The following is a 25,924-nucleotide window of genomic DNA, read 5'->3' as shown; positions in this document are numbered from 1 at the left end:
GGTAAAACTATTAAGAAAAATAAGTAAGTCACTATAGAATTATCATCACGAAAGTCAGGATAGTGGTTAACCCCTGGAGGAAGACAGAATGTGAATCAGAATCACATACAGGGGCTCCCCTGGAGTGCATTTTATAATTATTAACTGAAGTATATATTTATATTTTATAGCCTTTTCTATATGTACGCTAAGTTATATTTCATAATTTTTCAAAGTTAAAACAAAAAAAAAAGAAGAAGAAAGCATCAATTTTGCAGGCACGGGTCACTGAAGACAGCTCCCTAGCCCATCCAATTTTGTACTTCAGTTACAGACATCATTCCTTGAAGCTCTAGAGTACGTTGTATGTTTATTTAGCCAATTTAGTTATTTTATTCAGGGATAACTACAGCACTTGCTAAAACTTTTTCTTTTTTCTTTTTAAATAAGCTAAAGTAGATTCTGTTCTCCACAGCAAAGAATCTTTATTATCACAATGAGGTGAATCTGAGAAAGGTTCTTAAATTCATTCAGGAAACGTACACAGTACGTAAGTAAAAAAGCTATTTGCAAAAGAACCTAAAACAAAATGGAAAGGAAGAAAAGAAGCTGAAACTAAAAGGATATTCAAACACAAAATACTATTTAAATCACATTTTTTTATCAGAAGCAATAGTATGTACAAAAAGACCTAATAATATTGAATAACCCATGCTTTTCCCATTCCTTTTGAAATATCACCTTTATGATATGCTACATTTTGCCTCAGATGTACGTCTGGACTCATCTACTATTTATAACAATTTTTGATAATTGGAAGTTTAAGTTACCCCTCCAATTATTCTTCTTTTTCTATATTCTCTTAAGTATTTTTCCAGATGAACTTTAAGAAACTCATGAAATTAAAAAACAAACCCTCTTGAGGTTCTGATTGAAACTGCAGTAAATTTACATACTAAGGAATCGACATCTTCCTAATTTGTCTTCCTTAATTAAATTAGTCTTATTTTCTAATTTACATTTTAATCTTTCAATTTTTAAAAAAGGACTTAAAAACAAATGACTTAAAACTACGAACATATTAGAAAGAAAGTATCAGTATATGAACTCAGACTTAAGGAAGGTGTTTTTAAAGAAAATATGCATGGCTAATTATCAGGGAAATGCAAATTAAAATCACAATGAGATATCACCTCACCCCAGTTAGGATGACCAACATAGAAAAGAATAGGAACAACAAATGCTGGTGAGGATGCGGAGAAAGGAGAACCCTCCTGTACTGCTGATGGGAATGTAAACTAGCTCAACCATTGTGGAAATCAGTATGGAGGTTCCTCAAAAAACTAAAAGAAGAAATACAATTTGACCCAGGAATTCCACTCCTAGGAATGTGCCCGAAGAATAAAGCAGTCCAGTTTGAAAAAGACATATGCACCCCTATGCTTATCACAGCACTATTTACAATAGCCAAGAAATGGAAGCAACCTAAGTGTCCATCAGTAGATGAATGAATAAAGAAGATGTGGTACATACAATGGAAAATTATTCAGCCATAAGAAGAAAACAAATCCTACCAATTGCAACAACATGGATGGAGCTAGAGGGTATTATGCTCAGTGAAATAAGCCAGGTGGAGAAAGACAAGTACCAAATGATTTCACTCTTCTGTGGAACATAAGAACAAAGCAAAAACTGAAGGAACAAAACAGCAGCAGAATCCAAGAATGGACTAACAGTTGCCAAAGGGAAAGGGACTAGAGGGGGTGGGTGGGAAGGGAGGGAGAAGGGGAATAAGGGGCATTACGATTAGCACACATAATGTAGGGGGTGGCACGGGGAAGGCAGTATAGCATAGAGAAGACAAGCAGTGATTCTATAGCATCTTACTACGCTGATGGACAGTGACTGTAAGGGGTATGTGGTGGGGACTTGATAATGGGGGGAACCTAGTAACTACAATGTTGCTCATGTAATTGTATATCAATAACAAAATTAAAAAAAATTTATGCATGAATCATTAAGACAAAGACTGATAAATTTTATAACAAAAACTAAAATTTCTAAATGAAGTAAAACTACTATAAATATAAAAAGCATATGCTCTTTGAAATAAACTTAAAACTTGGCATACTGATGTACTTAACATTACTAATTAATATATACTGACTCATCTAACTCTCAGGAGAGGTAGGTACTATCATTATCTCTATTTTAAAGATACATTGGCACAGAGGTTTTACCCAAGGCCAGAGAGCTAATAAGCAGAGAAGCTGGGATTCACACCCAGGCAATACAAAGTACTTCTAATCACTATACTAGGAGTTCTTACAGAATTTTAATGTCAAAGTACTATGGAGATATAAATACCTTCAGGAAAACAATTTGAAAACACTTACCAACAACCATAAAAAGATAAACATTCTTTAACCAAATAATTCATACTCATTGAGTTTTTTTTTTCTGAATAATCCAAATGAAGAAAAAAGCTATCTTGTTTTCACTTCAGCCCTTATTTTATAGTGTTAAACACAGTGCACACTTGTGCAGAACCCATTTCCCCCTGTAGTACTAGCATCCGGATCACGTTCTGGAGTACACAGCTTCCACTGCATGCAGTCTTCAGTGGAACTAAAAAACTTGCTTGCTCCCGGCATTGGAGAAAGCAAATGACCTAAACTAGTTTCGATTATTTTCAGAAAGTCTGCATCTTAAGTCAGGAAGGCATGAAGCCAGAAAACTTCTAGAGTTCTTGGGATGCTGATCGATTCCAGAGACTAAAACCTTTCAATGAGTGTCCACTAGCTCCTATCACCTAGAGCCCCAGAGGTACCCTATTTCTGTCCATTTTCAGACCTGCTTTAGTCTTTAGGTTTGATTCTGTGAACTACCTAATGTCCTTCAATAAATTCCCATGTTTTCTCTCCTTAATGTGGACTGAGTTAGTCTGTGTTACGTTCAAAAAACTGTAATACAGGGGGAGGGGCGGAAGATGGCGGCGTGAGTAGAGCAGCGGAAATCTCCTCCCAAAACAACATATATCTATGAAAATATAACAAAGACAACCCTTCCTAGAATAAAGACCAGAGGACACAGGACAATATCCAGACCACATCCACACCTGAGAGAACCCAGCGCCTCGCAAAGGGGAAACCCTACAGGCCAGAAGAGAATGGCATGATATATTTAATACAATGAAACAGAAGGGCCTTGAACCAAGGATACTGTATCCAGCACGACTATCATTCAAATATGACGGTGGGATTAAACAATTCCCAGACAAACAAAAGCTGAGGGAATTTGCTTTCCACAAACCACCTCTACAGAACATCTTACATGGACTGCTCTAGATAGGAGCACTCCTAGAAGGAGCACAGCACAAAACACCCAACATATGAAGAATCGAGGAGGAGGAACAAGAAGGGAGAGAAGAAAAGAATCTCCAGACAGTGTATATAACAGCTCAATAAGCGACTAAGTTAGGCAGTAAGATACTAAAGAGGCTAACCTTGAACCTTGGGTAACCACGAATTTAAAGCCTGCAATGGCAATAAGTACATATCTTTCAACAGTCACCCTAAATGTTAATGGGTTGAATGCACCAATCAAAAGGCACAGAGTAACAGAATGGATAAAAAAGCAAGACCCATCTATATGCTGCTTACAAGAAACTCACCTCAAACCCAAAGACATGTACAGACTAAAAGTCAAGGGATGGAAAAACATTTTTCAGGCAAACAACAGCGAGAAGAAAGCAGGGGTTGCAGTACTAATATCAGACAAAATAGACTTCAAAACAAAGAAAGTAACAAGAGATAAAGAAGGACACTACATAATGATAAAGGGCTCAGTCAAACAAGAGGATATAACCATTCTAAATATATATGCACCCAACACAGGAGCACCAGCATATGTGAAACAAATACTAACAGAACTAAAGGGGGATACAGACTGCAATGCATTCATTCTAGGAGACTTCAACACACCACTCACCCCAAAGGATAGATCCACTGGGCAGAAAATAAGTAAGGACACGGAAGCACTGAACAACACAGTAGAGCAGATGGACCTAATAGACATCTATAGAACTCTACATCCAAAAGCAGCGGGATATACATTCTTCTCAAGTGCACATGGAACATTCTCCAGAATAGACCACATACTAGGCCACAAAAAGAGCCTCAGAAAATTCCAAAAGATTGAAATCCTACCAACCAACTTTTCAGACCACAAAGGCATAAAACTAGAAATAAACTGTACAAAGAAAGCAAAGAGGCTCACAAACACATGGAGGCTTAACAACACGCTCCTAAATAATCAATGGATCAATGACCAAATCAAAATGGAGATCCAGCAATATATGGAAACAAATGACAACAACACTAAGCCCCAACTTCTGTGGGACACAGCAAAAGCAGTCTTAAGAGGAAAGTATATAGCAATCCAAGCATATTTAAAAAAGGAAGAGCAATCCCAAATGAATGGTCTAATGTCACAATTATCGAAATTGGAAAAAGAAGAACAGATGAGGCCTAAGGTCAGCAGAAGGAGGGACATAATAAAGATCAGAGAAGAAATAAATAAAATTGAGAAGAATAAAACAATAGCAAAAATCAATGAAACCAAGAGCTGGTTCTTCGAGAAAATAAACAAAATAGATAAGCCTCTAGCCAGACTTATTAAGAAGAAAAGAGAGTCAACACAAATCAACAGTATCAGAAACGAGAAAGGAAAAATCACGACGGACCCCACGGAAATGCAAAGAATTATTGGAGAATACTATGAAAACCTATATGCTAACAAGCTGGGAAACCTAGGAGAAATGGACAACTTCCTAGAAAAATATAACCTTCCAAGATTGAGCCAGGAAGAAACAGAAAATCTAAACAGACCAATTACCAGCAACGAAATAGAAGAGGTAATCAAAAAACTACCAAAGAACAAAACCCCCGGGCCAGATGGATTTACCTCGGAATTTTATCAGACATACAGGGAAGACATAATACCCATTCTCTTTAAAGTTTTCCAAAAAATAGAGGAGGAGGGGATACTCCCAAACTCATTCTATGAAGCTAACATCACCCTAATACCAAAACCAGGCAAAGACCCCACCAAAAAAGAAAACTACAGACCAATATCCCTGATGAACGTAGATGCAAAAATACTCAACAAAATATTAGCAAACCGAATTCAAAAATACATCAAAAGGATCATACACCATGACCAAGTGGGATTCATCCCAGGGATGCAAGGATGGTACAACATTCGAAAGTCCATCAACATCATCCACCACATCAACAAAAAGAAAGACAAAAACCACATGATCATCTCCCTAGATGCTGAAAAAGCATTTGACAAAGTTCAACATCCATTCATGTTAAAAACTCTCAGCAAAATGGGAATAGAGGGCAAGTACCTCAACATAATAAAGGCCATCTATGATAAACCCACAGCCAACATTATATTGAACAGCGAGAAGCTGAAAGCATTTCCTCTGAGATCGGGAACTAGACAGGGATGCCCACTCTCTCCACTGTTATTTAACATAGTACTGGACGTCCTAGCCATGGCAATCAGACAAAATAAAGAAATACAAGGAATCCAGATTGGTAAAGAAGAAGTTAAACTGTCACTATTTGCAGATGACATGATACTGTACATAAAAAACCCTAAAGACTCCACCCCAAAACTACTAGAACTGATATCGGAATACAGCAAAGTTGCAGGATACAAAATCAACACACAGAAATCTGTGGCTTTCCTATATACTAACAATGAACCAACAGAAAGAGAAATCAGGAAAACAACTCCATTCACAATTGAATCAAAAAAAATAAAATACCTAGGAATAAACCTAACCAAAGAAGTGAAAGACTTATACTCTGAAAACTACAAGTCACTCTTAAGAGAAATTAAAGGGGACACTAACAGATGGAAACTCATCCCATGCTCGTGGCTAGGAAGAATTAATATCGTCAAAATGGCCATCCTGCCCAAAGCAATATACAGATTTGATGCAATCCCTATGAAACTACCAGCAACATTCTTCAATGAACTGGAACAAATAATTCAAAAATTCATATGGAAACACCAAAGACCCCGAATAGCCAAAGCAATCCTGAGAAAGAAGAAGTAGGGGGGATCTCACTCCCCAACTTCAAGCTCTACTATAAAGCCATAGTAATCAAGACAATTTGGTACTGGCACAAGAGCAGAGCCACAGACCAATGGAACAGACTAGAGAATCCAGACATTAACCCAGACATATATGGTCAATTAATATTTGATAAAGGAGCCATGGACATACAATGGCGAAATGACAGTCTCTTCAACAGGTGGTGCTGGCAAAACTGGACAGCTACATGTAGGAGAATGAAACTGGACCATTGTCTAACCCCATATACAAAAGTAAACTCAAAATGGATCAAAGACCTGAATGTAAGCCATGAAACCATTAAACTCCTGGAAGAAAACATAGGCGAAAACCTCTTAGACATAAACATGAGTGACCTCTTCTTGAACATATCTCCCCAGGCAAGGAAAACAACAGCAAAAATGAGTAAGTGGGACTATATTAAGCTGAAAAGCTTCTGTACAGCAAAAGACACCATCAATAGAACAAGAAGGATCCCTACAGTATGGGAGAATATATTTGAAAATGACACATCCGATAAAGGCTTGACGTCCAGAATATATAAGGAGCTCTCACGCCTCAACAAACAAAAAACAAATAACCCAATTAAAAAATGGGCAGAGGAACTGAACAGACAGTTCTCCAAAAAAGAAATACAGATGGCCAACAGACACATGAAAAGATGCTCCACATCGCTAATTACAAGAGAAATGCAAATTAAAACTACAAAGAGGTACCACCTCACACCAGTAAGGATGGCTGCCATCCAAAAGACAAACAACAACAAATGTTGGCGAGGCTGTGGAGAAAGGGGAACCCTCCTACACTGCTGGTGGGAATGTAAGTTAGTTCAACCATTGTGGAAAGCAGTATGGAGGTACATCAAAATGCTCAAAACAGACTTACCATTTGACCCAGGAATTCCACTCCTAGGAATTTACCCTAAGAACGCAGCAATCAAGTTTGAGAAAGACAGATGCACCCCTATGTTTATTGCAGCACTATTTACAATAGCCAAGAATTGGAAGCAACCTAAATGTCCATCAATAGATGAATGGATAAAGAAGATGTGGTACATATACACAATGGAATACTACTCAGCCATAAGAAAAGGGCAAATCCAATCATTTGCAGCAACATGGATGGAGCTGGAGGGTATTATGCTCAGTGAAACAAGCCAAGTGGAGAAAGAGAAATACCAAATGATTTCACTTATCTGTGGAATATAAGAACAAAGGAAAAACTGAAGGAACAAAACAGCAGCAGAATCACAGAACTCAAGAATGGACTAACAGGTACCAAAGGGAAAGGGTCTGGGGAGGATGGGTGGGTAGGGAGGGATAAGGGGGGGAGAAGTAGGGGGGTATTAAGATTAAAATGCATGGGGGGGGGTAGGAGAAAAGGGAGGGCTGTACAACACAGAGAAGGCAAGTAGTGATTCTACAACATTTTGCTATGCTGATGGACAGTGACTGTAAAGGGGTTTATAGGGGAGACCTGGTATAGGGGAGAGCCTAGTAAACATAATATTCGTCATGTAAGTGTAGATTAGTGATAGCAAAAAAAAAAAAAAAAAAAAAAAAAAGGGCAGTTCCTGTGTGGTAACCTCCAACGAGTTCTACACAAGGGTATAAAGGGCATATAAAAGTGTAGGCAAAGGGTCTGTTTGTGTTTATACAGACGATCAAAGCCTAATTGGGCTACCCTGAAAATGAACTAAGATACGATATGAAAAAGAACTTCCAACATCTGCACTCTCTGGAAGACTCATGCCAGAAGATGATCATCAAAAAACCCCAACAACGATCCACGCACTGCTACAGCTGTAGATGCACTCATCCCACCAGTTCCTGGACTTGCCATGGGAATGAGGAAGGAGATATCTAAGCTGGCCTGTGCATACACTAAAACAATAAATTTGACTGGATCTATACTGTTGGAACTCAACCAAGAATTTGGAGAAGTGCAAATTGTAGCGCTCCAAAGTCTTACAACTACAGACTATTTACTGTTAAAAGAACATAAGGGATGTGAACATTCCCCAGGAATGGGTTGTTTTAATTTGTCTGATTTCTCTCAGACTGTTCAAGTTCAGTTGGACAATATCCACCATATCATAGATAAGTTTTCACAAATGCCTAAGGTGCCTAACTGGTTTTCTTGGTTTCACTGGAGATGGCTGGTAATTACAGATATGCTTTGGTTATGTAACTATACTCCTATTATGTTAATGTGTGTGCGCAATTTAAGTAGTAGCTTAAAACCTATACATGCTGAAGTTACTCTACAAGAAGATATGTCAAAGAAATAATCAATCTTCCCATGTTTTCTTCCACCTGCTACTTCTATAGCTTTTCTTCTTCCTTCCTAATTACAACCCTTAAATAGAATTCGTGCCTCATATCGAATTTACCGAGTATCATAATTCTTCCAAGTGGTAAAGACACCTCAAGACAAATGCTGGGCATAGAAGCCACAGGGCATAAATATGCAAAGAAGTAAAAAGCTAACCTTTTCAAACAATAAGGCTTCCCTCTCACTTACCAACTTCACATTTCCCTGTATGGCCCCGGAAGATGACTGGTTAGCCAGAGACGGGTAAGATTCCTCAAGGGAGGAACAACCTAAGACAGGCACAGTCGCAGGGGGGCCATCAGGTGAGAAATTGGGGATCAACAGAGGTGAGGCTTAGAAACTCACCCCCCCGTTCTGAGAGAAATCTTCTGCATACGTGGATGTTTTATTGCCCTGGTCTAGCTTGGATTAACACATAGTCTATAGGCACACACCTGATCATCTACATGTGCTCTCTTACAACACTAAACTATGTTTTCTACCTTTATCTTGTATCTACCTACCACTTCAGCATTTTATTAAAAATAATAATAATAAAGAGAGAAATGTGGTATCCACATATAAATCAAGTATAAAAACCAAATGAGTATTCATATTTGAACTGACTGTTTATAGTTCACAATGCATGAGCAAAACCGAAAGTTTCTGTGATGACTGCCCTTGTACTGTTCACTATGTAACTTATTCATTATGTAAGAATTTGTTCTACATGTAAAAACTTGTTTGTTATGCCTCAGAAGATTGGAGACTGACAAAAATTAGGCTTGGGGTGGAATAATGATTGTGCATTGAGCATTGACTCCCCTATACAGAATTTTATTGTCGTTAACAACCATTTGATCAATAAATATGAGAGATGCCCTCACAAAAAAAAAAAAAAAAAAAAAAAAAAAGAAGGACAGACTTCCAATGGTAAAATAAATTAGTAACCGGGTTGTAATGTATAGCATAAGGAATATAGTCAAGATATTGTAACAGCCTGGTAGGGTGATAGCTGGAACCTAGAATTATGTATATAAATGTTTTATCAGTGTGTTGTACACTTGAAACTCATGTAATGTAATACTGTGTGTCAACTACCCTTCAATAAAAAATAATTATTTAAAAAAAAAAAAAAAAAAAAAAGAGTGATGGGAAATCTTTGAAGGACTATCAAAGGGGGAGTGAGTCATATGGCCTGATTTATTTATTTGTGAAAATAAACTTTATGTTTTGAAGCAGTTTTACATTCACAGCAAAAAAAAAAAAAAAGAAAAAAAAGAAAAAAAAAAACTGTAATACAAAAACTGAACCACAGAGTAAGTTGCAGACAACTTACCCTCAGACAAATGTCAGTTATGGAACCAACAAGGGATTAAAGGATCAAGACTCTCATTCCTGTTCCAGATGGTAACCAAACAGCCCATAATTTACAGTAGTAAGATAGGGCTGAATTTAAAAGAATAGTATACATAGTCTGTAGTCAGCACACTAGGATAGCACTGTGGTCAAAAATCTTTTCTGGGTCAGTTAATACAGAGACACAACTCTGGCCTAAGATGACATATGACTCTAAGAAACCACAAATAATGTGATGTGACTGATTGATAAGACTATAGGTTGAACTGTGTCCCTCCAAAAAAGGTATGTTGAAATCCTAACATCCAGTAACTCAGAAAAATGACCTTATTTGGAAATAGGGTCTTTACAGAGGTAACTCACTTAAAATAAGGTCAGTAGGGTGGGGCCTAATCCAATAGGATTGGGTTCTAATAAAAAGGGGAAATTTGGACAAATAGACAGAAGGAAGATGATGTGAAGACACACTGGGAAAAGTTGGCGATGTGACTGAAGCGATGCATTTACAAGCCAGCGATGGCCAGTAAACACCAGAAGCTAAAAGAGACAAGGAAGGATTCTGCCTTAGAGGTAAAGAGGACAGAGAGAGCATGGCCCTGCCAACACCTTGATTTTGGACTTGGGGCCTCCAGACTGAGAGAAAATAACGTTCTCATTTTAAGTCAACAAATGTTTTGGAAATTTGTTGAAGCAGCTGTAGAAAATGAACGCAATGACATAAAGGAAACAAATCAAAGATTTGGGGATATGGACCTTAGATTAAATCTATTATAAAAATATGTTTCCCATTTACCCACCGCAAGAAAGGTTCAGAAGACTAACTTTAATTCTTAAGGAAGTACTTAGATAAAGAAAAAAATCTTTTAAATACATTTTATTGACTCTTCTCTCTAGGCAAGGAACACTAATGAAAGAGGCTGTAACTAAAATGAGTTCCCTGCTCTCTGTGGGGTTGGGAGAACCCTGAGATCAGGTAAGAGCATTTATTGCCAAAGCAACGTTGGTAGGGTTACCTAACTGACAACAGAGCAGAAGAAAAACTGGATCTCCATGATAGTCATCCACAGGACTTATTTGATTCAAAAAGTCAAAGACAAGAAATAAACAAAAAAATCTTCCAAGTTTAGTGAAAGGAGATGTTAACTTTCTTCAAAGTGCTATGTCCCCATTTTCACATGTAGCTGTACACCAAGGAAAGAGAAATACCCACAACATTGAGTAATTACTGAATGATGGCTATAAGATAATAATATGGGGCTACAGAACCTAACCACAGTTCATTGGTTCACAGCTAAGGCTCATGGAGATGAAATACTAAACAGGAATTTGAATCCACTCTATCTTGGACCCAATGGAATCCCAAACCTATCCCAAAGCTAGGTTAGTCCCTGAATAACCACAGTACTGAATAACTTCCCTTCACAGCTCTTGACAGGTCAGGAAGCCTATTTTGGTAGAAAAGGACAAGTTCAAGACTTTGGAGAACTCCACCAATGATACTCTCCTCCAAGAAAATGAAAAGCTTCATCACATCTCAAAAAATCACAAAGACTCATGTCACCATTACAACACGAAAGCAGCAGTGATCCTACATATTGCATTCTATAGTTTGAGCATTGCAAAAGTCTGAAAGCTCTTCAAAAAATGACAATGCATTATAATCAAATGGTGATGCTAAATGCAGCTGCTGTTTTATTCTCTTTACTGAAATAAATAAAGCGCTGCCTTGGCTATCTGAGATGCATCCAGCAGCAGGACCCTTATGAAATTTGCTTAGATTCCTGGGGGCATCCAGGTTTCTGTTCTTTCTGAAACCTGATTCTTCTACTTTACTTTTTCTTTGTTGCAGGACTAAATCAAAGAGTTTCTTTTTCTTGAACCAATAGACAGTAAACTGCCAACAAGATATCCCATCACTTCCAAACACCATTATAGTATCTAATTCCTACAAGCAAGGGCATTCTCGTACATAACCACAGTTAACCATCAAAATCAGGAAATTAACACTGATACCATACTACCATCTAACCCATCAATCTCAAATTTCATAAATTATTCTGTAATTATAATAAAAGGATAAAATTTAAGATCCCTTATTATATTACATATCACGTCTCTTTAGTCTCTCAATCTGGAAAAATTCCTCACTGTTTCCTCCATGAATTTTAGAAGCACTACCAGGCCAATAATTTCAAGAACACCCCTCAGTTTGGGTTTGTTTCAAGTTCCTCATGCTTGTATTCAAATTATGCATTTTTGGAAGGAATATCACAAAGTGTTAAATATAATCTCATTGCAGACAGTATACAATTTCAATCTGCACCATAAAAAGTCATGCTACCTTTGATCACTTGATTATGGTGGTGTCTATTAGTATTCTTCATTATAGGCTTTTTCCTTTTGTAAATAATAAGCATTACATAGGGAGATAAACTGAAACAATGTAAATACGCTTGTAATGGGTTAAATGGTGTCTCCCCCAATAAGAGTCATGTTCACCCAGAACCTGTGAATGTGACCTTATTCGTGAAAAGGGTCTTTGCAGACGTATTTAGGTTAAAGATGTTAAGAAGAGTTCAACCTGGATTAGAGTAGGCCCTAAATCCAAAGACAAGTGTCCTTAGAAGAGAAGACACAGGGGAGATGACAGAAAAGACACTGGAGGCTGAATGATGCATTTACAAGTCAAGAAATGCCAAAGATTCCTGGCAGCCACTAGGAAGTAGAAGGAAGCATGAAACAGATTCTCCCTCAGAGCCTCCAAAAGGAAATCAACTCTGCTAACACCTTGATTTCAGACTTCTGGCCTCCAAAACAATGAGAGAATAAATTTCTTTTATTTTAAGTCACCTAATTTGCGTTAATTTGTTAGAACATATCTGGGAACATAATATAATTCAGTTCCTCAAATTTTCACCCACTAGTTTCAGCAATCATCGATGTTTCTTGGCTGAATCAATTATTATGGTTATCAAATGTGACTCTGTAGTTCTATTATTTTTTCTACATTTACTAGTGGACTTCACTGTAAAGAAAAGCCTTACATCACCTTTATTCCTAATAGCCAAAAACTGCAGACAACCCAAATGTCCATCAATAAATGAGTGGATATACAAGATACAAACAATAGGATATTACTCAAATCTTAAAAAGGAAGAATATTCTGACACATTTTACAATGTGCATGAACATTAAAGACATTTTGCTAAGTGAATGCATACAAAGGAACAAACCTTGTATGATTCCAATTATATTAGGTACCTAATAGTAGGCAAATTCATAGCAACACTAAGTAAAATCAAGGTTACCAGGAGCTGGGGAAGACAGTAATGGGGAATTATTGTTTAACGGGTATACAGAGTTTCTCTTTGGGATGATGAACAAGTTCTGAAAATGGATAGTGGCACAATACTGTGAATTGTACACTTAAAACTCCCTAATGGTGAATCTTATGTGTATTTTACCACAGTTTTTAAAAGGGGAAAAAAAAATTTTAATTAGAAAACAGGTAAGAAAGCTAATTTAACATTAAGCCTTAAAAAGGCTTAAGAAAGCCATAAAAATACAACTAAATTAGCAGTTGCTTTGCACAAGGAATTGGTCAGCCCTAAGAGAATAATTATGAGATGTGTAAGGCAGTATCTTTGTCCCCAAAGACTTCTCAAGATTTAGCTGCAAGGCAGACAAAATATAATGGTTACCTCACATTGGTCTGTGTGATCTTTATAGGGATTTCACAAAACCAAAAGTATTTTCGTAATAATTCTAATAATTTGCCCTTTCACTGTGTTAACATTTGCACTGATGGTTCAAAAGCAATGGTTAGTAGAATTGCTGGAGCATTAGGAATGAAGGCAGTGGCACTAAAATGAACTAGTAGTCACTGTATTCTCCATAGCCACTCAGAGTCAAAAAAACAAAAAAAGGTAAACTAGTTTCACTTAAGAATGTCCTTGATCATGCAATAAAAATTAATTCATATATTTTTAATATTCTGTATGACAAAAAAGGAAGTATACACAACAGACTTCTCTTCGCATATTATGGCTGTCCAGAGAAAAAGTACTTGTGGTTGTATCAGTTATGAAATGAACAAACTACATTTTTCATGGACCACCATTTTCATTTTTTCTTTTTATTTAACTGGGGCTTAAAAAGTCCCATTTTGGAAAATATGCATCCACTACAATGAACTAGACAGTTTCCCAATCTAAAGACTCTCTGATGAGATCAGTGATATTAACAAATGTGTTTTGACACTGTATACTAAAGTGCATCAATACTTGAAATTTCTGCATCACTCAGTGAACCATTTTTTTCCCAATGACTAATACACCCTGTCACAAAATCACACATGGGTAAAAGATTCATTCAAAGTGCAAGAGAGACCAACAGATCTTAATGTAAAAATACAAAAAGTTTATTGATAAGGTTTCAGATTCCAGTTTGACTAACCTTTAAGAAACTTTTGGTGTAGAATACCCACAATTATCTGAAAAGACTAATAAACCATTCCACCGTTTTCCTACTACGTGTATGTGTGAGGCTGCCTTTTCTTTACATACTTCAACCAGACAACATAGCACAACAGACAGAATGCAGAAGCAGATAGAGACTATTTATTTCAGTATTTATTTTGGAAAAATGTCATTTTTCATTTTAAAATAGATTAACATATAATAAGTTTATATTTTAATGTATTATAATTTTTGTAATTTCTCATATAGTAAATATATGTGTAGAAATAGAAACAAAAGCTTTTTGGGGTCCTCAATCACTTAAGAGTACAAAAGGTTCTGAGGGTAGAAAGTATGAGAACCACTGTTGTCACCCAATGAGCACTACAAAAGTAGAAACACAGGATACTTAATGCTAAAATGAACAAAATTCCCCACAGAAGAAAACATACTGTCTTAGAGCCGGAGGAGTATATTCTTCAGCTCTTTTTTAAGTTGAGAGGGGGAAATTAAAAAAACTGGGATGTTTCCACGTGCCCTGGGAAAAAGGTGAATAGCCTAATGTGACACAAATGTGAATAACAGATAAAACTGAATAGGGACTCGTAAATTCGACTGGGAAGGACTTGGTGTGTAGATTACAAACTGCAGTTTACTTTATAGAAAATGAGGAGCTAACCATGAATTTGGGAGTGAAGTACAATTTTTAAAAAGAAACCTTATAACATATATTTTAGAATAAATAACACGCATTCACATTTAATAGTATAGTCCCTGCTTTATTAAAAATGTTCAAGTAACAGGGTTTATACTTGATCATTTTAGTTCAAACATATGGCAAATACACGTTGCTCCAACTAAACTACAAAATAAACAGGACTCTAAATAGTTCTTTATGTCTAATCAGCCTCTATTTTGTTGTCTGGCTGTTCACTTCCAGTCGCTCTGCAGGCAATGAAATAACATATTTCTGGAATATACTGCAGTGCTTTCAGCTCTGCTCCGCCTACACAAAAAAACAAAACAAATCTATAATAGGGGCCTCGGGGATTGGATGAGAAACGCCTCCCACAGGCGGACTGGCTGTTCTCTGAGTCAATCAAATAATTCTTGGCAGAAAGCCAGGCAAATAGAAAACAGGCTTTTAAAGAAGCTGGTCTTCAATTCTTTGACAATATCTTTTTTAAATGTTCTGTATTTGACCAGTCTTTACAATCTTGACAGTCTTCTCTATGTTCTCTCTCCCTTGGCTGAAAATAAAGCAACATTATACAACCAAAAACAAGAGGATTTCTTTAATCACAGATTTACCTTTTCTCTAAGAAAGATTCATGCCATTCATTTCATAGCAATGACAAGCAACTACAACTCTGTATGGTAACATGTTGGGTACAGAAACATTGGTTGCTTTAGCAAACATTAAAGTTTAGACGAAACTACATCAAATTTTTATAAATAAAGTTCTCTATTTCCTTTTACCGTATCAGTTATTCCTTAACTCTTGCAACTTTGACCGGCAGTTACAAATTCTAAATACTTTGAAGTAGGAAATGTTGAGAACTATCTGACAGCAATTAGCTACGGCAACTACCTCCAAAAAAAGTGTAATTTTAAAACGCCCTAAAAACATTTAAAACATACCCCTAACATGGGGCCAATTTAAAGAGGTAACAACGCATTCCGCGCATTTATTTTCCATAAGCACTTCAAGCATAAAGATCCTAATAACATTTTGTACTCACTGTAACCCAATTCCTTCCCAGACATTAAGTCGCTGGACGATTACATTTTAGCCTTTCTAAATAAGCTTACAGTTTACTCCAACTACCAGCCTCCTGCGCTCAATCTGGAGCACTGACACCACCGGTAGGAGACAACCGACAGGGACAAGTTATTCAAGAGCAAAATTATGACAGATTCTAAGGAAACACTGTAATTGGACCGTCTCCCGCTTCCTTCGCGTGGCGGATAGTAATAACTCTTCAATACACCTTTTGGCCAAACTCTGGCGCCAGGTTTCAAACATGTTTCGCTGGTTGTCACCAAAGCGATGCCGCCAAGGGAGAAGACTGTTCCCCATTGATCCTTGGTGGACAGAAATGACGGGAAGAGCAGTTGCAGGGAGACAACGATCCTGTGTTCCTAAGGACCTTCTATATGCCCAGACCTGCACCCCGAAAGCACTGTGTGCCCGAGAAGTCTTCACTCCCACCCGTGTACACTTTGATAGGGCTCTCGGTGCCGGGGGCCCACGCGGTGCTGATGCTATAAAAGCCCTCAACTAACTGAAAAAGAAGCGGGCGCCAAACAAGCCAGGGAACTTACCCAGTTTCTTCCACATGGCGAGGTGACAAGCGAGAAAGCCTTTGCGGATGGCAGCGCAAACCTTCGCCGGCTCGGACGAGGTGAACCCCTTCTGCTTCTTGATGAAATCCCACAAGTGCTCCCGGGCAAACTGTGCCGCCTCTCGCCCGCCGTGCCCGTCGCACACGGCGAAAAACGCCACCGAGGAACGGCGGCGGCAGCGGCGGCCGGGAGCTGGCGAGGGCCCAGGGTCCGGGGGCAGGTCGCGAGTTTCTCGGGCTGCCACCGCGGGGCCTTTCCCCAGGACTTCGCTGGCGGCAGCCGGCGGTGACAGCTGCGGAGGTGACGGTTGCGAGAGCGACCGCCGCGGCGAGGGCTTTTCTTCAGCCGTCGGCTCGGGCTCCACCACAATTTGTGTAACGTCCTCCATGTACTTCCTCCCGCCCTGGTCAGAGAAGACGCTCACTCCCAGCGAGTACAGCCCCGCCATGGCGGGCTGGCCGGGATCCCGCCGGTCCCACGCAGCCCGCCGAATAGCGGCGGAAGACACACTCGGCGCTCGCCGGCCAACTATTGTTTATCTTCGAAGACGCAGAAGCGGGGGAGGGGGCGGTACCGGAGGGGGGGCGCGCGATATCGGGACTTGTCCGCGAGAGCTGGGCCGGAGCGCCGGGACGAGAGGAACCAAGCAGCTGCGCCTGCGCAGCGCGCCTTCCCGAACGCCCGTGTCCACCACACAAATCAGACGTTCTCCCCGGTTGCCGTCACCCGGCTCTCTAGGCCCGACCAATCCGAAGTCGAGTCTGCGGGATCCCGCCCATCGCCCCCACCGCGCGCTCCTCCCTGCAATCGCCGCGCTTTTTCCTCGCGGCGCGGGCGCTGATCCCTTACGGAAGCCGCGCGAAACCCGGTTCGCTTACTCTAGCAGTGAGGGTTTTAGCCCTTGGGCTTTCTACGGATGCTGAGCCCTTTTCAAGCAACTTGGTGTGTCACTTTTTGGCTCAGTCCCAGGGATCGTAATGCCGCCTCCTGCCCTTGCGTGCCGGTGCGCCTGCAGGCAAAGCCGTTGAAGGCTCGAGCCTCCCACGAGGGTGGACAATCTGGGGGAAAGACCTGCCGGTCCTAACTGAAATGGCGGGAAAAAAAACCCTCACTTTGAAAGGTTCATTGGAAAAAGCATGGCACTCTTGAGCTGGATTCGGGTGGGACACCGACTGGGAGTTGAGTGAGGCAATCCAGTTAAGAAACTTGGGATATTTTCACCATCAGCTGCACTGCACAGTCTCGTTTCACACAACTAGGTGTGTCGGACATTTAAAAGGGTTATATTTTAATTAATTTTCAAACAGCTCCGCTATTGTCAAACGTAATACTTTTAGTGACGAGCCCTGGGTACAGCAGTTTGTTTACCTTTTCGGGAGCACCACTTGAAAATAGCTTACAAAAACTGCGAGTCGCTCCAGTGCTCTAACAATTTGGGTATCTTTCTATGCCGCTCAGCAGGTTACAATCTATGCGCTAAAATCTTGCACAGATTTCCATAATTAAAATAAACATTAGAGTGGGCAGGTTAGTATGTTCTTAGCAGCAAACGTTCTTGTCAATCAGTTTAAAGTTAACTCGTTTTTGGCAGCGTCACCATCAACTCTGTGCCCAGAAAAGTCTTCAAGATTTTCAAGTGGAATAATACTAGTACAGAAATGGGAATGGCAAAAATGTTCACACAAGCAACTGACACGAAAAATACAATTAGAAAAAAATCCTTATACCAGTAAAAATACAAATAAGCAAAAAGCTTAAAATGTAGAAAATATGAATAGATAAATTAAATTAGAAATATAGGCAAGGTATCCTCTACACCAAAATGCACTAGACCAGCTGGTCCAAGGGTAAAAATACTTGGGAAAAAAAATTCGAGCTTCTTTTGAAGGGTGATCATAATCCTGTAATAAAAACCTAAAAAATAACACTAGAAGGAAATCTATAAACCATATTTTATAACTATAAATGCAAAAATCCTCAATTAACTATTAAACATAATCCAATTACCTCTCTATACCACGAGACCTGCAAGAGAGAAGAGTTTGTGTAGCTCTTTATTATTCATCTTAAACAGTTTACCCATCTCCCCTCCCTACCTAAAGATTACAAAAAGACAATTTCATCATACTTTATAATCGTTTCCACTCAGTCTCAACCAACTGCCTCCAGGTCATCCACCATTATCACCCTGATTAGCATCTCTATGCTACCCTCCACTTCTATTAACCTGATTCTTTATTCCTCTCACCAACCATCCTCATCATTTCACTTCACACGTCAGATTTCAACATCTGTTATCAGCCATTTCCCCTTTATCCTTCAGCTCTTCTTTAAATGTTCCCATCAACTTCCTGTTCCAACTGAAAACTTGTTTATCAGCTAGCAAAACTACCTCCTTTGCAACTTTTCAAGTGTAGATTATTTTTCCTCTCGCAGATATTCTTATCTCCTCATGTTGCCTCCAAATCATTTCTCTTCCTCCTTCAAAAACCCTAGCTCTTTTAAATTTAATGCCTACTGCCACTACACCAAGATGCTGTCACCTACTGATCCCTAGTAACTTCCCCCTTCATTTGTTCATGGCTCACTGTCTTTCTTTCCTCCACTATTCTTGTCACTTCTCAGCCACTTCATTTTTCAAAATGTTATCCATATTTTTCATCCAACTCTTTGACTTCTCAATTCCTCAGCCTCCTCTTCACGGTGAGGTGGACTTGCTACAAATGTCCATCCCTCCATCTGTGTTCTAGATAATCTCTCCTCTCTCCTTGAGAGCTTTGCTCCACTGATATCCTTTCTCGCTCCTATCTCATTGATTTCTTCTTTTCTACTGGATCATTTCCATCTGTGTGCAACCAGTTCTGGTTCCTATTTTTTGAAAGGGTATCTCGCCGCGACCCTCAGCCCAGAACGACTCAAGAGACACTGGCGCACACAAGAGATTTTATTATCTGAATGAGAAAATGGCTGCCCTCAGAGAGAGGAAGCAGCAGCTCGTGGGTGAGGAAGCACGTTTTTAAGGAGCAGGGGGTACGGTGTGTTCTGCGTTGGTGATTGGATCTTAAGGGGTGGGTGACCATCTGGTCGTTGGGGATTGGATCTTAAGGGTCTTAGCGCGCCAGAATTTGCCTTCAATTTTTTTTTTTTTTTTAGATTATTTTTTATTGAAGGGCAGTTGACGCACAGTATTACATTACATTAGTTTCAAGTGTACAACACACTGATAAAACATTTATATACATAATTCTAGGTTCCAGCTATCACCCTACCAAGCTGTTACACTATCTTGACTATATTCCTTATGCTATACATTACATCCCGGTTACTTATTTATTTTACCATTGGAAGTCTGTCCTTTTTTTTTTTTTTTTTTTGTGAGGGCATCTCTCATATTTATTGATCAAATGGTTGTTAACGACAATAAAATTCTGTATAGGGGAGTCAATGCTCAATGCACAATCATTATTCCACCCCAAGCCTAATTTTTGTCAGTCTCCAATCTTCTGAGGCATAACAAACAAGTTTTTACATGTAGAACAAATTCTTACATAATGAATAAGTTACATAGTGAACAGTACAAGGGCAGTCATCACAGAAACTTTCGGTTTTGCTCATGCATTATGAACTATAAACAGTCAGTTCAAATATGAATACTGATTTGGTTTTTAAACTTGATTTATATGTGGATACCACATTTCTCTCTTTATTATTATTATTTTTAATAAAATGCTGAAGTGGTAGGTAGATACAAGATAAAGGTAGAAAACATAGTTTAGTGTTGTAAGAGAGCACATGTAGATGATCAGGTGTGTGCCTGTAGACTATGTGTTAATCCAAGCTAGACCAGGGCAATAAGACATCCACGTATGCAGAAGATTTCTCTCAGAACGGGGGGGTGAGGTTCTAAGCCTCACCTCTGTTGATCCCCAATTTCTCACCTGATGGCCCCCCTGCGACTGTGCCTGTCTTAGGTTGTTCCTCCCTTGAGGAATCTTACCCGTCTCTGGCTAACCAGTCATCTTCCGGGGCCATACAGGGAAATGTGAAGTTGGTAAGTGAGAGAGAAGCCTTATTGTTTGAAAAAGTTAGCTTTTTACTTCTTTGCATATTTATGCCCTGTGGCTTCTGTGCCCAGCATTTGTCTTGAGGTATCTTTACCACTTGGAAGAATTATGATACTCGGTAAATTTGATATGAGGCACGAATTCTATTTAAGGGTTGTAATTAGGAAGGAAGAAGAAAAGCTATAGAAGTAGCAGGCGGCAGAAAACCTGGGAAGATTGATTATTTCTTTGACATATCTTCTTGTAGAGTAACTTCAGCATGTATAGGTTTTAAGCTACTACTTAAATTGCACACACACATTAACATAATAGGAGTATAGTTACATAACCAAAGCATATCTGTAATTACCAGCCATCTGCAGTGAAACCAAGAAAACCAGTTAGGCACCTTAGGCATTTGTGAAAACTTATCTATGATATGGTGGATATTGTCCAACTGAACTTGAACAGTCTGAGAGAAATCAGACAAATTAAAACAACCCATTCCTGGGGACTGTTCACATGCCATATGTTCTTTTAACAATAAATAGTTTGTAGTTGTAAGACTTTGGAGCGCTACAATTTGCACTTCTCCAAATTCATGGTTGAGTTCCAACAGTATAGATCCAGTCCAATTTTGTTGTTTTACTGTATGCACAGGCCAGCTTAGATATCTCCTTCCTCATTCCCATGGCAGGTCCAGGAACTGGTGGGATGAGTGCATCTACAGCTGTAGCAGTGCGTGGATCTTTGTTGGGGTTTTTTGATGATCATCTTCTGGCATGAGTCTTCCAGAGGGTGCAGATGTTGGAAGTTCTTTTTCATATCGTATCTTAGTTCATTTTTGGGGTAGCCCAATTAGGCTTTGATCCTCTGTATAAACACAAACAGACCCTTTGCCTACACTTTTATATGCCCTTTATACCCTTGTGTAGAACTCGTTGGAGGTTACCACACAGGAACTGCCCTTTTTTTTTTTGCTATCACTAATCTACACTTACATGACGAATATTATGTTTACTAGGCTCTCCCCTATACCAGGTCTCCCCTATAAACCCCTTTACAGTCACTGTCCATCAGCATAGCAAAATGTTGTAGAATCCCTACTTGCCTTCTCTGTGTTGTACAGCCCTCCCTTTTCTCCTACCCCCCCATGCATGTTAATCTTAATACCCCCCTACTTCTCCCCCCCTTATCCCTCCCTACCCACCCATCCTCCCAAGTCCCTTTCCCTTTGGTACCTGTTAGTTCATTCTTGAGTTCTGTGATTCTGCTGCTGTTTTGTTCCTTCAGTTTTTCCTTTGTTCTTATATTCCACAGATAAGTGAAATCATTTGGTATTTCTCTTTCTCCGCTTGGCTTGTTTCACTGAGCATAATACCCTCCAGCTCCATCCATGTTGCTGCAAATGATTGGATTTGCCCTTTTCTTATAGCTGAGTAGTATTCCATTGTGTATATGTACCACATCTTCTTTATCCATTCATCTATTGATGGACATTTAGGTTGCTTCCAATTCTTGGCTATTGTAAATAGTGCTGCAATAAACATAGGGGTGCATCTGTCTTTCTCAAACTTGATTGCTGCATTCTTAGGGTAAATTCCTAGGAGTGGAATTCCTGGGTCAAATGGTAAGTCTGTTTTGAGCATTTTGATGTACCTCCATACTGCTTTCCACAATGGTTGAACTAACTTACATTCCCACCAGCAGTGTAGGAGGGTTCCCCTTTCTCCACAGCCTCGCCAACATTTGTTGTTGTTTGTCTTTTGGATGGCAGCCATCCTTACTGGTGTGAGGTGATACCTCATTGTAGTTTTAATTTGCATTTCTCTGATAATTAGCGATGTGGAGCATCTTTTCATGTGTCTGTTGGCCATCTGTATTTCTTTTTTGGAGAACTGTCTGTTCAGTTCCTCTGCCCATTTTTTAATTGGGTTATTTGTTTTTTGTTTGTTGAGGCGTGAGAGCTCCTTATATATTCTGGACGTCAAGCCTTTATCGGATGTGTCATTTTCAAATATATTCTCCCATACTGTAGGGATCCTTCTTGTTCTATTGATGGTGTCTTTTGCTGTACAGAAGCTTTTCAGCTTAATATAGTCCCACTTACTCATTTTTGCTGTTGTTTTCCTTGCCCGGGGAGATATGTTCAAGAAGAGGTCACTCATGTTTATGTCTAAGAGGTTTTCGCCTATGTTTTCTTCCAGGAGTTTAATGGTTTCATGGCTTACATTCAGGTCTTTGATCCATTTTGAGTTTACTTTTGTATATGGGGTTAGACAATGGTCCAGTTTCATTCTCCTACATGTAGCTGTCCAGTTTTGCCAGCACCACCTGTTGAAGAGACTGTCATTTCGCCATTGTATGTCCATGGCTCCTTTATCAAATATTAATTGACCATATATGTCTGGGTTAATGTCTGGATTCTCTAGTCTGTTCCATTGGTCTGTGGCTCTGCTCTTGTGCCAGTACCAAATTGTCTTGATTACTATGGCTTTATAGTAGAGCTTGAAGTTGGGGAGTGAGATCCCCCCTACTTTATTCTTCTTTCTCAGGATTGCTTTGGCTATTCGGGGTCTTTGGTGTTTCCATATGAATTTTTGAATTATTTGTTCCAGTTCATTGAAGAATGTTGCTGGTAGTTTCATAGGGATTGCATCAAATCTGTATATTGCTTTGGGCAGGATGGCCATTTTAACGATATTAATTCTTCCTAGCCACGAGCATGGGATGAGTTTCCATCTGTTAGTGTCCCCTTTAATTTCTCTTAAGAGTGACTTGTAGTTTTCAGAGTATAAGTCTTTCACTTCTTTGGTTAGGTTTATTCCTAGGTATTTTATTTTTTTTTGATGCAATTGTGAATGGAGTTGTTTTCCTGATTTCTCTCTCTGTTGGTTCATTGTTAGTATATAGGAAAGCCACAGATTTCTGTGTGTTGATTTTGTATCCTGCGACTTTGCTGTATTCCGATATCAGTTCTAGTAGTTTTGGGGTGGAGTCTTTAGGGTTTTTTATGTACAGTATCATGTCATCTGCAAATAGTGACAGTTTAACTTCTTCTTTACCAATCTGGATTCCTTGTATTTCTTTATTTTGTCTGATTGCCGTGGCTAGGACTGCCTTCAATTTTAACAACAACAAAAAAACTTCCTTGAACCTTTATACCACCCCATTTCTCTGCTCTCCACAGGAAAAATTTTGAAGTTGCCCCTAACTAGATTCTACTTCCAATTTCTACTTGACAATTTCTCCTTAGCCCATTCTAGTCAAGCCGCCATTCCCATCATACTGTAAGACTGTTCTTGTGGCATAAACAAACCTCTGTTTCCAAAGCTAGTGATGACTTTACCGTTCTTACTACTGTGTGTTCCAACTGAAGCAGCAAGTGGAACCACTGTTACTTTTTTGAAACTTAGTAGCAGGTCACAGCATTGCTTTCTTCTTGAAATGTTCTTCTCTTGGTTTGAGAGCCCACACTTCCCTGGTTTTCTTCCAAATTGGTTGACAGACCGCTCTTCATTTTCATTTGCTGATTTCCTCCCAGCTAGACCTTACTTAGATTGTTGGGAGTGCCCAGGGCTTTGTCATGGGCTCTTTTCTCTACCTATGCATTCTCCCTGGGTAATGCCACTAGGTCCATAGCTTAAAAATTATGTGCTGATGACTCCCAAGTTTTTATCTCCAGTCCTGAGATATTTATATATCTAATCCCTGAATTGCAGATCCAATATGCAACTGCACACTTAACAGTTCCAAATAGATGTCTAATAGGCATTTCATCTTATCATGGCCATAGCAAACTTTTGATTTCTTCTCCGTATTTCCTCCTCCATCAGTCTTACCCGTATCAGTAAGCTTCACCAGTCACCACACTGTTCAAGCCAAGAAACATAGGAACTCTGTTCCCCTCTTACCTTCTACACCCATGTCCCCACTAATCCTTCTAATTCATCAGCAAATCATTTTGACTACATCTTCAGAAGCAATACTGAATCCATCACTTCTGTACGATAAATTTTAGCTGGAATAAGCAGGCAAAGAGAGGCAACAAAGGGCCAGGTAATTTATTTAAATACCCCCGGGTGAGGTTCCGTGGCCTTTTTGCCAGAGGTCAGAGAAGTCACGCCCGGTTAGGGAGGTGGGGCGCTTATAAGGGATTAGGAGGGGGAGGAGTGGGCAAGCTATCCTAACGGGTGTTGAGAGGTATGATTGGCTAAAGGTGGCATAATAGTCAACTAGAAACTTTTTTCTTTCCAAGAGGGAGGAGGCTGACATCCGGGTCTTAGTTGGCACATCAGGATGGAATTCAGGGAGAGCTGTCCCCTTTCCATATACGGCGCGGACTTTGGGGTCTGGTCTGTTCTCCCCCTATGGCATCTGTCTGTTCTGTTTCCATGTCCTTGTTTTTCCTTCCTCCAGCCTAACATTCCAGCCTTTTGGTCATAATGGGCGATGACTCAATCTGGCTACTTCTGGCTGACAAGGGGCGTCGTGGGGATTTGAGGCTGGTATTAGGCTGAAGGAGGGGGTTCAGTGGGAAGAGGTGCGTAACGGTGAAGTAACATCTGATTGGTGGCGACATGGGTCATCTGTGTTAGCCGCTGTTGGAGAAACCTGAGCACACAAGGGGCAACTAAGAGTAAACCACAAACCGTTATTAAGGGGCCCAGTAGGGGCATTAGCCAGCTGTTACGGGTGCCTGGAATTCTGGATTGAGTTTACATCTCAATGACTAGCATTGGGATTTAGTATAGATAAGACTGCATTATTGAAACAATACTTTTCTCTAAAATCACCCTGATTTTTATTAGAAGTAATTAGATTAAGAAAATAATTAAAAGTTGCCTTGATTATTTGCATAAGAGCAGCAAGAAGAGCAATTGATCACATGGGCTCTTTTAAATATGCTTTGCTGGAATTTTTTTTTTTTTTTTAGATAATTATTTTTTTATTGAAGGGTAGTTGACACACAGTATTACATTACATTAGTTTCAGGTGTACAACATAGTGATTCAACATTTATATACATGATAATTCTAGGTACCAGCTATCACCATACCAAGCTGTTACAATATCTTGACTATATTCATTACATCCTGGTTACTTATTATTTTACAAGTGGAAGTGTGCACTTTTTTTTTTTTGTCTGAGGGCATCTTTCATATTTAATGATCAAATGGTTGTTAACAACAATAAAATTCTGTATAGGGGAGTCAATGCTCAATGTACAATCATTAATCCACCCCAAGCCTAAATTTCGTCAGTCTCCAATCTTC

At 39.3% G+C, this 25,924-nt stretch overlaps 1 protein-coding gene across 2 annotated transcripts in view; it reads right to left on the bottom strand.

Annotated features, from left to right (window-relative positions):
* PPM1D (protein phosphatase, Mg2+/Mn2+ dependent 1D) overlaps window positions 1–17,273 on the bottom strand; it is a 73,071-nt gene extending 55,798 nt beyond the window's left edge. The window contains exon 1 of one of the 2 annotated variants that reach the window (XM_036911113.2): window positions 16,585–17,273. In XM_036911113.2, the coding sequence (XP_036767008.2) occupies window positions 16,585–17,053 (469 nt within the window). In that variant the 5' untranslated portion in view covers window positions 17,054–17,273. The remainder of the gene's footprint in view (window positions 1–16,584) is intronic. The other variant, XM_036911112.2, reaches the window with a different exon arrangement.
* Window positions 17,274–25,924: the final 8,651 nt, after the last annotated feature.

Source organism: Manis pentadactyla, chromosome 4 (genome assembly GCF_030020395.1).
Source record: "Manis pentadactyla isolate mManPen7 chromosome 4, mManPen7.hap1, whole genome shotgun sequence".
Taxonomy (NCBI): Eukaryota; Metazoa; Chordata; class Mammalia; order Pholidota; family Manidae; genus Manis; species Manis pentadactyla.
The sequence above is the reverse complement of the archived record's forward strand: the minus strand, read 5'-3'. Positions and strand labels throughout refer to the sequence as shown.